The sequence below is a fragment of the Arvicola amphibius genome, chromosome 13 (genome assembly GCF_903992535.2).
Source record: "Arvicola amphibius chromosome 13, mArvAmp1.2, whole genome shotgun sequence".
In the NCBI taxonomy this organism is placed as follows: Eukaryota; Metazoa; Chordata; class Mammalia; order Rodentia; family Cricetidae; genus Arvicola; species Arvicola amphibius.
In genome coordinates, this window is record NC_052059.1 from 68919475 (window position 1) to 68933281 (window position 13807).

The 13807-nt window shown below is 48.1% G+C and overlaps 1 protein-coding gene across 1 annotated transcript; it reads left to right on the forward strand.

Annotated features, from left to right (window-relative positions):
• Window positions 1-3850: 3850 nt before the first annotated feature.
• Klhl33 (kelch like family member 33) lies at window positions 3851-13459 on the forward strand. The gene is made up of 6 exons (XM_042054091.1): window positions 3851-3892; window positions 4161-4274; window positions 5642-6356; window positions 9587-10511; window positions 10622-10789; window positions 10987-13459. Exons 1-6 carry the CDS (start codon window positions 3851-3853, stop codon window positions 11537-11539), a joined length of 2517 nt encoding a protein of 838 aa, XP_041910025.1. The 3' UTR covers window positions 11540-13459.
• The last annotated feature ends 348 nt before the right edge of the window (window positions 13460-13807 follow it).

The following is a 13807-nucleotide window of genomic DNA, read 5'->3' on the forward strand; positions in this document are numbered from 1 at the left end:
GCTCTCAAAGACTTCCTCTTCAGAGAAGAGGCACTGAAACCTAGAGCATCTGGTCCCAGATGAGGCAACATGACAAGCCTGTGTGCAGCATGTGTGCAGCCTGTGTGCGTGGTATACCTGCGGCCAACATGTGCAGCCTCTGTGCAGCCCGTGTGCATGGTATACCTGCAGTGCAGCCTGTGTGCAGCCTGTGTGCAGCCTGTGAGCAGCATGTGTGCAGCCTGTGTGCAGCCTGTGTGCATGGTATACCTACAGCCAACAGAGAGTGGATGGAAGTTTGTGCTTTCCCCTTGCTGTGAAAAGACACCATGACCAAAGCAGCTCTTCTAAAAGGAAGCATTCAACTTCAGGAGGCAGAGGTTTCATGGCAGGAAGTATGGTGGCAGCAGGCAGGCAGAGATGGAGAGCCCGGGCCTGGCACAGGCTTTTGAAACCCCAAACCCATGGGAGCTGGAGAGATGGCTCAGAGGTTAAGAGCACTGGCTGCTCTTCAAGAAGACCTGAGTTCAGTTCCCAGCAACCACATGGTGGCTCCAAACCATCTATAATGAGATCTGGTGCCCTCTTCTGGCCTGCAAGTGTGCACGCAGGCAGAACATTGTATACATAATAAATAAGTAAAAACACAAAACACAAACCCAACTCCCAGTGATACAACCACAAACAGTTCCACACTCTTGTGACTAAGCATTCAAATAGAGCCTGCGAAGACATTTTCATTCCAACCATAATCTTCTATCAAGCCTATATAAAGAAGGTGGCCGTGGTTCCTGCTCTGTTATTAAGGGATGCCTTTGTTTTCAGGATGATGTGAAAACTTAGTATCAATTTATAATTGTGTCTAGAGACTAAGTTAAAAAAGAGAAAATCCATCCATTTCATAGTTGTGAGTTATTTGATAGGACTATGAAATTGCCAATATTTACTGCTTTGACCAAAACAGCCCTTCTACATCATTCAGACTAATAGAATCTTGTGACTATTTTTCTTCATCTGTCACAATAAATCATTCTTTACATTGTACCAAAAAGCATACCCTGGTAGTTAAAGGTGCATGCGATTAATGCAAACAGACCTGGATCTGGACCCTCTCTCTTTGGCTCTGTAGTCGTGTGAACTAAGGAACTTCGTGGGAGCTCCGCACCGGTAGAATGCACATCAGAGCAGAACTTCTCCCAGAGAGCTGCTGTGAATCAAAATGCTAAGAGCTATACAACGTTTAGCATGATCACTAGCACGTAGTGATTGCTCACACCAACGCTTATTATGACACCAAACATCCGGAAAGAGTAGCATGCTGCGGTAAAGTGGTGTTGAGTCATGTGTCTCAGGTCATTCTCCTGGGCTGTGAGAAAACGCTCCAACAAAAAGCAATGCAAGAGAAAGGGTTTATTTCGTCTCACTGTTCAAGGGGAACAGTCCACCACGGCAGGGAGTCAAGGCAACAGGAGCTTGCCGTGGCTGGTCACGTGACATCCACAGTCAGGAAGCAGACAAGGATGACTTCTAGTTCTATCTCCATTATATACAGTCGAGCATCCCCATTCAGGGAATGGTCCTACCCATGTTAAGATGGGTTTTCCCCCAGCCTGGTCTACAAGAGCTAGTTCTCGGACAGTCTCCAAAGCTACAGAGAAGCCCTGACTTGAGAAACCAACCAATCATACCAATTCACATAACCAAGATAATCCTCCACAGCCATTGTCAGAGATTCACCTAAACCTAAATATTGCTCAGGAGGGTGCCCAAAGGTTTAGCTCCTAGGTGACTGTGGACTTGATCAGGTTAATAATGAACACTATTATAGCATATTAAAGTCAGGTGACAGCAAATCGTGATGTTGGCCTGGTGTTCTTCCCCACTGTTGTGAACTGGAATATGCAACCTTGTAACAACAGCAAAGCTGGTGGGGAGACCATGGCCCCTGTGGTGAATGTCAGGACCTGGATCTGCTTTCTGGAGTGTGTCCTCTAAGGATGGAGTACTAGAATGGCATGTCAGTGCCGAATACTCAAACTTCAGAAGAGAATGCCGTTAAGGGAAAGGGACAAATTTTCAAGTTTTCTGTTTCTCTGGAAATCAGCTGGATTCTGCTTGTTTCATTTACTGTGTACCAGCCAGTTCCAAATGAAATATTTGTTCTGTAAGTTTAATGCCAAGCACATCCCAGAGACTCCTCACACGGGGCTCTTGGCAGTGTTTAGCACGCAATCTGTGAATCTAATCACTGTGATGGTTTGGGAAAATCTTTTCCTCGCTGCTGTAAGGGCTGGGTCCTTCTCAAAGGCAAGAGCTTATTGAAAGACCCAAAGGCATGGTGGGTCACATTCAGCTCACTGTCTCGTGTGCATGTGGCGCAGGGATGAAGGACTGGAGAAGCAATGCATCCAGACACTAATGGGACAATTGTCCTGCTGGCCTGGGTTAGATCTGCCATCATGCCTCTTGTGGGACCCTTGAGCTAATGCACATTGCATTGGAAAACTCACAGACTGTTTGTCTTGCTTTTCTGTTGCTGTGAAGAGACACCATGACCAAGTCAACTTATAAAAGAAAGCATCATCATTGGGAGCTTGGTTGTAATTTCAGAGTGTCAGTAGAGGCCATGGTCATAATGCAGGGAGAATGAGAGCAGGCAGGCATGGCCCTGGGGCAGCTGAGAACTCATATGTTGAGACAACAGCCACAAGGCAGGGAAAGAGCTAACTTGAAATGGCAAGAGCTTTTGAAACCTCAAAACCCACCCCAGTGACACACCTCCAACAAGGCCACACCTTCTAATCCTTCTTAATCAGTTCCGCTAACTGGGGACCAGGCATTCAAACACATGAGCCTATGGGGCCCATTCTCATTCAGACCACCCCACTGATCTCCCTGAGAAGCTGGGTCTGGAAACAGGGTTGGACCCCACCCCCTTTTCAAACCTAATTCTGTTTGTCTCCAAGTGTCCTCTAAGACCCCAGCTTATATCTAGACATGGGCTGACCTCTCTTGTCTCTGACTGGAAGAAGGAATGACAAATATCTCAGAATAGTAGGGAGAATTGTGATCTTGAGAACAGCTAAGGTAAGACATCTGCAACAAGGGTGATGACTGTTTATCCCTTAATATCAAAGTGCCGCTGGTGGAAATGGGAAGCCAGTGCCTCAGCCATAGGAAGCTAGCTCATCTGTGGAAAGAGCACTCTCAATCAAGAACTCTGGCTGATTGCCTCAGTTTCTCCAGTAGGACTTATCTGATGATGTTCCCTGTCTGTTGTTTGCTGTTGTGCTTTTACTTGGCAGCCTTACCCAAGAGGACACTCTGCTGCACCGTGACTCTCACTCTGCTCGAACCCCAGCTGGCTCCCGCACGAGACATCTCTAGTCAATTTCTGCTGGGTGAGTGATTATAGGTGCTCAATCTGATAGTGTTTTGTTGTCTAACGAGTCTATCTACTTGTTTTGCGATATTTGATTACACTGTGTAAAGATGCACCACTGTGATTGGTTTAATGAAAAGCTAAATGGCCAATAGCTAGGCAGGAGGAATAGGTGGAACTTCTGAACACAGAGAGAGAGCAAGGGGAAAAAGTAATGGGAAGTTGCCAGTCAGACGCAGAGGGAGCAAGACATGCGGGAGAGGAAAAAGCCATGTGGCAACGCAAAGATGAGTAGAAATGGGTTAAATTAATGTAGGCTGTAAGAGGTAGTGGGGCAAGCCTAAGCTATAGGCTGAGCTTTCATAATTAATAAAAAATCTCTGTCATTTTTTGTGAGCTGGCGGCCCAGTGAAAAAGCCACTACAACTGTTTCCTATTTATTCTTTTCCTTTTAACTGCTGTGTATTTAATAAACTCATTTGTGAAGGCATGGCTGTTACAGAGCACTCTGTAGACCATACAGAACACTTGGCAAGTTCCTTGAGCTTCCTCTGCCTATATTTCCTGTACGTTTGAAGTAGTAGTGGAAATTCTTGGTTATTAGTGTTAAATTATTAAAATAATACATTCAGAATCAATGAAATAACTTTAAAATCCTATGAATTGACTATATAAAATTGTTTTAAAATCTTAAACTTTCAGGAACCAATTGGGTTTAGGGAAAGCTATTTGTAAAGTCATGTAGGAAATTTGGGCTTCTTGATTACTTTTCTAACCCCACCTAAGTGTATTTAAACAGACCCTGGAGAAAGCTCAAAGAGTTCAGATCAGAGATCTAGCTGGGTTGTGGTCACCAGCATTTGAGGACAGTCATGGGAAAGTTGACAGGCAACTGGCTCCTGTAACCCAGGCTGTAGGTCCTCCGTGGTTACTGACCCTGTCCTTTCTGAGGTAGACTTCAGACACAAGGTGGGGTATATGGAAAACATCACTTGGTACCCAGGAGGTAGCTCTGAGTGCTGAGATGTGTGACACGGGGAGGGGGAAAGCCCAGCTGGAGAGCTCTCACTGGTGGACAGCCTGCTGACGCATGCTTGAGAATCCCTGGTCCAGCTGAACCTACAGCCTCGCTTCTCTGTTCCCCTCTGGTTTAGAGGCCATGGCCCGGGGGTAGGGAAGGACAAGAGCCATTAGAATTCAGTTTCCTGACTGCTGGTGGTGCGTGCCTGTAATTACCCCACTCAGGGCCCTTCCACGGGAGGACTGGGACTGCAGGCAAGTGGAGGCTAAAGGGAAGACATTATCTACTAAAACCAGTTTTTTGGTTTTGTTTTTTTGAGACAGGGTTTCTCTGTGTAACAGCCTTAGCTGTACTGGAACTAGCTCTTGTAGACCAGGGTGGCCTCGAACTCACAGAGATTTGCCTACCTTTGCCTCCTGAGTGCTGGGATTAAAGGTATGTGCCACTACCGCCCAGCCCTAAAACCAGTTTTTAAAAATATACAACTTTGCTTTGCACCTTCAGTTTGGTTTTACTGATGTGTAAAGTGTTCAGCTGCTGTGGAGGTTTTTACTTAACCCTCGGGGTTATGGATGTACAGCAATTATAATCACCAACCAGGACAATGTTGGGCAGAGGTTAAGAATTTTTTTCCCAAATCCCACAGTTATTGAGAAGGAAGGTAAGCCAAACCTCAAGTGTTGTATAGTATAGACTTCAGACCCCTTCGCTAACTCCCTGCCACCTGTCGTGAAAACAGTTCTGGCCTGTCTCACTTCACCCAAGTCTGCATTCTCTCTGCCTTGCAATTTCTCCGTTCAGCACCCTCATATGACCTACAGGTGGAAGGGAAGGAAGGGGGAAGTCATCCTAGGACTTGGCTCAGTGCATTGGGTGTCAGCTTCCAGCCCTAGTCCTCGGGCTAGCTATAATTAGCCAAGCGGGGCCGCTGCTGGGACCGGCACACAGCAATCCTAAGCAGAGTGGGGACACGAGTGAGGGCAAGAGGAAGCCTGGCATCTCCTGCCTGGGACTAAAGCAAAAGGAAAGGCGGGCTTGACCCTGGCCTGATGGCTACAGGTGTTTGCGATTTTGTTGCACTCGGAGAACCCTATAGTTACTATTCCAAAGTTAGCGTGTCCCCTTGGGGTGGAGCGAGGGGCTGATCGCTCTGTGAACTGCAGACAGCTCTGCTTTTCTGGGCGCAGCTCAGGCATCTGTCTCTCGTGCCTTCACCTACAGCAATCTCACAAGCCTGAGCCGACAGCTTTTTTCCTCAGACTTGGGAGCATATCTCCTTTTCTGTTTGGAAAGACGGTCTTGAGCTCCCTTTACCTGCCCGAGGAATCTCCTCCTGGTCTCCCTCTCCCGACAAGGACCCTGGCTTGCTTTCCTTTTCTCCGGCAGAGCCTGACCCCAGCCCCTTGGTTTCAGGAAACCTTCCCTTTCCAGCTTCATCCCTGGAGAACGGGAAGGAACAGGATGACTGCGACGACTCGGCAGAACCTGAGATGCTGTGCAGCATGGAGCACCCCGGTCAGTTCTTCGCTGAAGCACAGAGGCTGCGGGAGCAGAAGTTGCTGCTGGATGAGGAGGTGTCAGTAGGGGGACAGGTATACGGGGTGCATCGGGTGATCTTGGCTGCAATCAGCAGCCTCTTCCAAGGCAGGCTGCGGGGCGGTGGAGGTCAGCAGCCATGCTTCAGCCTCGACGTGACCCGGAGGGGCTGGGAGGCTGCAATGACCTTTGCGTATGAGGGGGTGCTGGGCCCCGCCTCGCAGGGCGAAGTGCTGGCTGCTGCGGAGGCTCTGGGAGCGCCCCGGGTGAAGAACGCGGCCCGGGTGAGGTCAGAAGGGCATGACAAAGCCAGCGAAGACGAAGAGAAGCTCAGCCAGGCAGAGGAGCTGAGGGAGAACCTGCACAGCATTGAGCGTCTCTATCGAGAGGGCGTCGGGTGCGACTTGGAGTTGGAAGCAGAGGGCTACCGCCTGCGGGGTGAGGGCCTGGGAGCAACCGCTAAGAATGCATGTCTCAGGGTTTTGTTTATTTTGTGGTGCTAGGGATGGAGTCTAAATCCTCACTTCCACTCTACCACTGGGCCATACCCTCCGCCCGGTGTCAGAGTTTTGGATCATCGCTCTAGCAAGTATGTCCTTTTTGGTGCTTTTCCAGCGCCACCAAGAGAAGCGCATGCGCAGTTGAATTGTTTTCCTAGATGCCCGGACAAATTTGAACTGATAGTTCAGACGCTTTTCCCCCTTGCCCAGTAGCTAGATTTCCAGCCAGCTGGCTGGGGCTTACAGTACAGTCCATGGCAGTAAAACAAACAGAAAGTGACTGACTGGCTCAGGTTAGCCAGAGGCCCTTGACATCGTCTAAGCACACAGCAAACCAGAGACAGTTGGTAGAAGTCTCCCCAATGTGTCCTTTCTCCTTGGTGTGCTTGACTCTGGCAGCAGACTCCAGTCGGCTTCCTCTAACCCATTGGATCTCAACCTTCTTACTGCCGCGACCCTTTAATACAGTTTCTCGTGTTGTGGTGACCCCAACCATGAAATTGTTTTCGTTGTTACTTTATAACTGTAATTTTTCTACTGTTGCTGGGTGGTGGTGGCCCACACCTTTGATCCCAGCCCTCGGGAGGAAGAGGCAGGTGGATCGCTGAGACTGAGGTCAGTCTGGTTTACAGAGTCAGCTCTATTACAGCCAGGGATACACAGAGAAATCCTGTCTCAAAATTAATTAATTAAAAAACCTAAATTGTGAGTACCTATCTCACAAACCAAAATAAAAAAAGAAAAAACAAATCTAGTAGGGCCTTGTGACACACACCTGTAGCGCTTAGGCGGCTGCAAAGGGAGGGTTGTCGGAGTTCAAGGCCAGACTAAGCTGCCTCTGGAAGTGCTCAGTCACAGCAATGAGTGCTTAGTGGAAGTACTCCAGAAGGAGAGCTATCCATGGCCTTCTGCCTCAATGGCATCAGCTAGAGGGGGATGCTTTACAGTTTCATAATTATAATATTTTCATGAAGGTTTGGGGTTTCCACATAGTCATAACGTTACATGGGAACCCATCACTTTAAATCTTAGGGTACAGCAATGAGTAAGAGGGAGATCCCAAGTGGCTGTGAGCTTTTCACAACTGAGTCTCAGATACGGATGTTGGTGATACGAAAGCTGAGCAGGTTTAGTTCATTTCCCAGATGTAGATTTCCTCAGACAGCATAGACTAGGAAGCTCTAACTAGTGCTTGTTATTTGGGACACACCAGGCCACTACCTACTACTTAAAAAGACCTACTACTTAAAAAGACCTCTGAGAGGTACACATTCCACAACTGGTCTAAAAACAGTATGGACTTCAAAAGATTCACTCATGGGGAACACAGAGACCTGACTAAGACCTCCCGAGACAGTTTCTAGCAGAAACTCTTTTTATCACGAAACACTTCAAATGCAAAGCAAAAATTAACACTCATACGTTCATCCCACTGGCTTAACAATTAATTGCTACTATGTCTAGTTTATCTCATCATTTGTGCTTGGCATTTTACTGAGGGATATGTGTTTTAAGAGAAGATATGTCTTCGAGAGGACCCAAGTGCAGTTCCCAGCATTGTCATTGGGTGGACCATAGCTGTCTGGCCTCCATAAGAACTCATTCTCCCGTGCACCCACCCACACATAGAGACACACACACGGACATAACTGAAAACAATTAAAACAAATCTTTGAAAGGGATATTTGAGCTTTTACTTTCTGTTTTATTTTTTCTTTGGATAGAGTCTCATCAAGTTGCCCAGGGTGGTCTTGAATGCATTCTTCAGCCCAGGCAGGCTTTGAACTCATGATCATCTTGCCTTCATGTAACTGGGGCTACAAAGCCTTCAACACAAAGCCCAATTCTATTAAAACAAAAACTCTTCTCTACTTAAAAAAGTATTGCATATAATTATGAGTGTGTGAGAGTATGTGTGTGTGTGATTTAGCAGTTCACGTGTGTAAGAGTATGTGTGTGTGAGTAGCAGTTCATGTGTGTGAGAGTATGTGTGTGTGTGTGTGAGTAGCAGTTCGTGTGTGAGAGCATGTGTGTGTGTGTGAGTAGCAGTTCGTGTGTGTGAGAGTATGTGTGTGTGTGTGTGAGTAGCAGTTCGTGTGTGTGAGAGTATGTGTGTGTGTGTGAGTAGCAGTTCGTGTGTGGGAGTATGTGTGTGTGAGTAGCAGTTCATGTGTGTGAGAGTATGTGTGTGTGTGAGTAGCAGTTCGTGTGTGGGAGTATGTGTGTGTGTGTGAGTAGCAGTTCGTGTGTGTTAGAGTATGTGTGTGTGTGTGTGAGTAGCAGTTCGTGTGTGTGAGAGTATGTGTGTGTGTGAGTAGCAGTTCGTGTGTGTGAGAGTATGTGTGTGTGTGTGTGTGAGTAGCAGTTCGTGTGTGTTAGAGTATGTGTGTGTGTGAGTAGCAGTTCGTGTGTGTGAGAGTATGTGTGTGTGTGTGTGTGTGTGAGTAGCAGTTCGTGTGTGGGAGTATGTGTGTGTGTTTGAGTAGCAGTTCGTGTGTGGGAGTATGTGTGTGTGTGAGAGTAGCAGTTTGTGTGTGTGAGAGTATGTATGTGTGTGAGTAGCAGTTTGTGTGTGTGAGAGTATGTGTGTGTGTGTGTGTGTGTGAGTAGCAGTTCGTGTGTGTGAGAGTATGTGTGTGTGTGTGTGAGTAGCAGTTCGTGTGTGTGAGAGTATGTGTGTGTAACAGTTTGTGTGTGTGAGAGTATGTGTGTGTGTGTGAGTAGCAGTTCGTGTGTGTGAGAGTATGTGTGTATGTGAGTAGCAGGACCTTCCAGAGTCAGAGGACAGCTTGCAAGAAGTGGCTCTCTCCTTCCATGTGGCTCCTAAGGTCTTGGTCGGTCTTGATGACAAGTCCCTTTACGCACTGGACCATCTTGCCTGCCCTCTGTTGTTTCTTTCTTTTCTTAGAGGTATATTTGTTTTATTTTATGTGTATGTGACTGCCTGCATGTATGTCATGTACCACGTGTGTGCCTGGTGCCTACAGAGGGGCTGAAACCCAGGCTTTGCGTGTGCTAGGCGGGTGCCGCAGCACTGAAGTACACTCCCAGAACGAAAGCTCCCACGTACATCATTGGAATAGCAATGCTACAAGTCAGGCTTCCCTTAGGATCGGAGGTAGCGGCCTCGCAACAGTGTGGCTTTCCTCTGCTTCCTCCCTACTGCAGTGCACCGAGTAGCCCTGGCCTGTGGCAGTGAGTTCTTTGGGGCCATGCTTCTGAGTGGGATGAGGGAGTCCCAGGGCACAAAAGTGTCTCTGCGTACCATCTCTTCGCAAGACCTGAGACTCCTCGTTTCATTTGCCTACTCTGGAGTTGTAAGAGAAAGATGGCCAGGATTGCTAAGAGTCGCCCAGGCTGCGCTGCAGTACCAAAGCTCCTCCTGCCTGGATTTGTGTCAGAGAGCCTTGGCTCAAAGCCTCTGCCCTGCCCTTTGCCTGGCTTTGTTTCCTATGGTTGAAGCTCCTGGTTTGGAGACAGTCTGGGGACAAGCCCATCGTTACCTCCTCTCTCATCTGCCTGCTGTGTCTTTGTGCTCTACTTTCCCGTCGTTACCGGCTACCTGCCTGGCTGAGCTCTTGGATAGTGACGAGCTCCACATACAAGAAGAGTTTGAGGCTTTCATGGCTGCACGGCGCTGGCTGGCTGCCAACCCCGAGACCCAGGAGTCAGAGGCCAAGGATCTGCTGCGATGTGTCCGCTTTGGTCGCATGTCTACCCGAGAGCTGAGAAAGGTGCGGGCAGCTGGGCTCCCTCCACCTCTGTCCCCGGATCTGCTGAATCAGCTGATGGTGGAAGCCGAAATTCCAGGTCAAGAGAGGTGGAGGAAGCCTGACCAAGCGCTGGTGGTGATTGGTGGGGATGGGCTTAGACCTAACATGGACCGAAGACAGCCGTCTTGCAAAGTGTGGTGGGCCCGGGCTTTCCGCTGTGGCATGGGTCTGGTACGCACTGTGGAATGGTGTCGGCTGCCTGACCTGCCTGCCCCAGGGCGCTTTCGCCATGGAGCTGCAAGCCTAACAGGAAGTGAACTCTATGTCTGTGGGGGACAGGATTTCTACAGCAATAGCAACACCCTGGCTTCAACTCTCAGGTATCATCAATGTGTAGTAGGCCCCATGTGGGCAAGCAAGAGCACGTGTCAATCTGGCCAGCCATAGGCTCCCAGGGTCACCCTTTCCTTATCTTTCCCATTGTGTCCAGGTGGAGCTCCAGTCAAGAAGACTGGGAGGAAATGGCTCCCTTGTGCCAGGCTCGGAGCTTCTTCCCTCTGGTGGTGTTTGATGGAGAGCTTTATGCCCTGGGTGGACGGGGCAATGGTGTTGCCCTTAGCTCCGTTGAGACCTATAACCCTGAACTCAACGTCTGGAGGTAAGCAGGCAAAGAGCCATGGGGAGAAACTAGATTTGGAATAGGAGAGTGAAGCTGGGCATGGTGGCACACATCTGCAATCCCAGAACTTCAGAGGTGAAGGCGGGAGCCTAGGCTATAGCAAGATCTACCTCACAATAAAAGGAAATGAAGTTGAACATGCCGGCTGCCTGATCTTCCGTTCTGCTCTCCCTCAGGCCGGCACCTGCTCTTCCAGTACCATGTTTCGCCCACGCAGCTGCAATCCTCGAGGGCCGATTGTATGTAAGCGGCGGCTACAGTGGGACCGGCCAGTTCTTGGACTCCTTGATGATCTATGACCCCAAACTTGAGAAGCCTGAGACACTTTTGAGCCCAATGCGAGTAGCACGGGCTAGTCATGTGATGGTTGCTCTGGGTGGGAGGTTGTATGTGGCAGGTGGACTCGGTGACACTGGGGACCTGCTGAGCTTTGAGGTCTATGAACCGAAGACTGATAGCTGGACTCACCTGGCACCCCTGCCCTCATCCCATGTCGGGGCTGCAGGTGCTGTTTTGCAGGGGGAGCTCCTGGTACTGGGGGGCTACAGTCACCGTACTTATGCCATCTCCCACCTTGTTCATGCCTACTGCCCTGGTCTGGACCGCTGGCTCTGCCTGGGAACTCTGCCAAAGCCTCGGGCTGAGATGCCTGCCTGCATCCTGACATTGCCCAGTGTGCAGCACATAGCTTTGGTCCCTACTCAGCACCAAAACAAACCTGCTGGGTGACTGAGGATCAGCCGTGTATGAGGGAGGAAGGGATAAGAATACAATGAGAGTGACAAAGGGCAGAAATTATGAGAGGGTTAAAAAGTTGTATTGGTTGCTTGCTTTTAAAAGTCGTCATCATTAGAAAGATTCTTATTACTATAGCTCTGGTTGGCTTTGAACTGGATGTGTAGCTTGGGCTGGCCTCAAACTCAAAGTCCTGCCTCCATCTCCTGAATGCTAGGATTGCATGTACTACCCCACCTTGATCGAGGGGTCTGATGATAATGATTGACAGGGTTTCTTGTATCCTAGGCTGGTTTACAACTCTCTATATAGTCAAGGATGACCTGGAGCTGTTAATCCTCCTGCCTCCTTCTTGAAAGAATTGGGTTCATAGGCCACCTGATTGGTGGCCGAGATCAAACTCAAGACTTCCTGCATGCTAAGCAGGTACTCTGCCAGCTGAGCTACGTCCCTAACCCTGAAAGAAGGCTGTTTTTACATTGTTTAATATTTATTTATTTTATATGTATGGGTGTTTTGCTTGCATGTATACCATGAACCTGTTTATCTGGTGCCTGCAGAGGGCAGAAGAGGCAACAGATCCTCTGGAACTGGAGTTACAGATGGTTGTGAGCAGCATGGAGTGCTCAGAACTGAACCCTGGTCCTCTGGAAGAGCAGCCAGCGCTCCTAACCAGCGACCATCCTCCAGCCCTGTATGCTGTGATTTGAAGCAGTCTCGTTACGTAGTACAGATGAGAATGCTTTATTCTTTTTGGTTTTTTCCTCCACCCTGGACGTGGAATCTCATAAACTCCCTCTGTGTATATGATCTGTACCAAGGAACAGGTGGTTCTGGAACTCGTGGGAAATGGGCCTTGGGAGAGGGACTGCCAAATAAATACTCCAGTAAGAGAGTCGACCAGGAAGAACTCCTCAAGGATCAGTTAGGAATTTTAATGAAAGAAGTACAATTCACTGGGCGCTAAAGCCAGAGCTCATTAATAGAGTGCCTGCTTAGCATGCAGAAGATTCTGGTTTAATAATCTCTGGAATAAAAAAAATTGAAACTACAAAAATCAAACTTCAGTAGTCAAAGTATAGGGACCAGAAAAGGACATTGGGACAGCTGGGAAATTGATGTAGGAATATGGAAGGGATTAAATACACCCCCCCTTGCTTGGCAGTTAGCGTTTATCCTCCCATCTGCAGGATACCTACATCGTCCCAACAAAATTCTTCCTAGGGTAGCTAGGCCCATCCTTGGCTCCATAGGCTGCCTGTAGAGTCTCCCCATTAGGTCTAGACATGGAGGTGCACACTGGGTCTGGCATTTGAGAGGCAGAAACAGGAGGACCAGGACTCGAGACTGTTTTAAGAGAACCAAATCAAACTCAACAAAACAAATAAAAGCATCAAGTAGGAAACGCTCCTACAAGACTTGGACTGCAGAGAGACCTGAAGTCATGCAGGTCTACCAGGGTGAGATGGGAGTATTCATGGGGGCGGGGAGGAGGAGCAAGACAGAGGCCAAGGTGTCCACGGTGGCGAAGGGAAAGTCTGAGGCTGGGAAGATAGGACTTTCCTTCCCTTCGATGAACTCAAGAATTAGGACTAGAAAAAGGACAATTGTGTGAGTCCCGTGGGATCAAGAGGGCAGGAGACCATGGCTGAGGAAAGTGAAGGCCAAGTAGATTTGGGAAAGCAGTTTCTTCTTGTCAGTCCCTTCCCACATATTATTCTGAACCTGTTTTCCTCTTCAGGTTTTCCTTTGTTTTAGGCAAGTTTGTCTGTAACCTAAGCTAGCCTTGAACTTATTGTATAGCTGAGATGACCTTGAACTTCTGATCCTCCTGTCTCCAACACCAGAGTGCTGGGATTACAGGTGTGGGCCACCATGTTAAAGTATATGTTTCTGTTTAAATAGACAAGGAATAGAGTTGATAATTAAAAAAAGGTTAAGTAGAATATATAAAAGAGAAAGACTGAAGAAGAAAAGGAAATCGGGGGACATTTTGCTTGTGGTATGTTCATAAAGATGGCTATAAATAAAGGTTTCATAATGATGAAATCCTTCTTGTCTGGAAGTCTCTGCTATAAACAACATTCAAAGTGAAAGTCCCCATAATTTGACTTGGGTTTATTCTATGAACTATTATTATTAGTCTATGAAACCACCTTCCATTTGTTGCTGCCAATGGCACAATCCATGGCCACCCTCATTCCCCTCATCTTTCTCCAGGATCTGAATCTCATCCAGAAACTGTCTCTTCTCTTGGCTCCA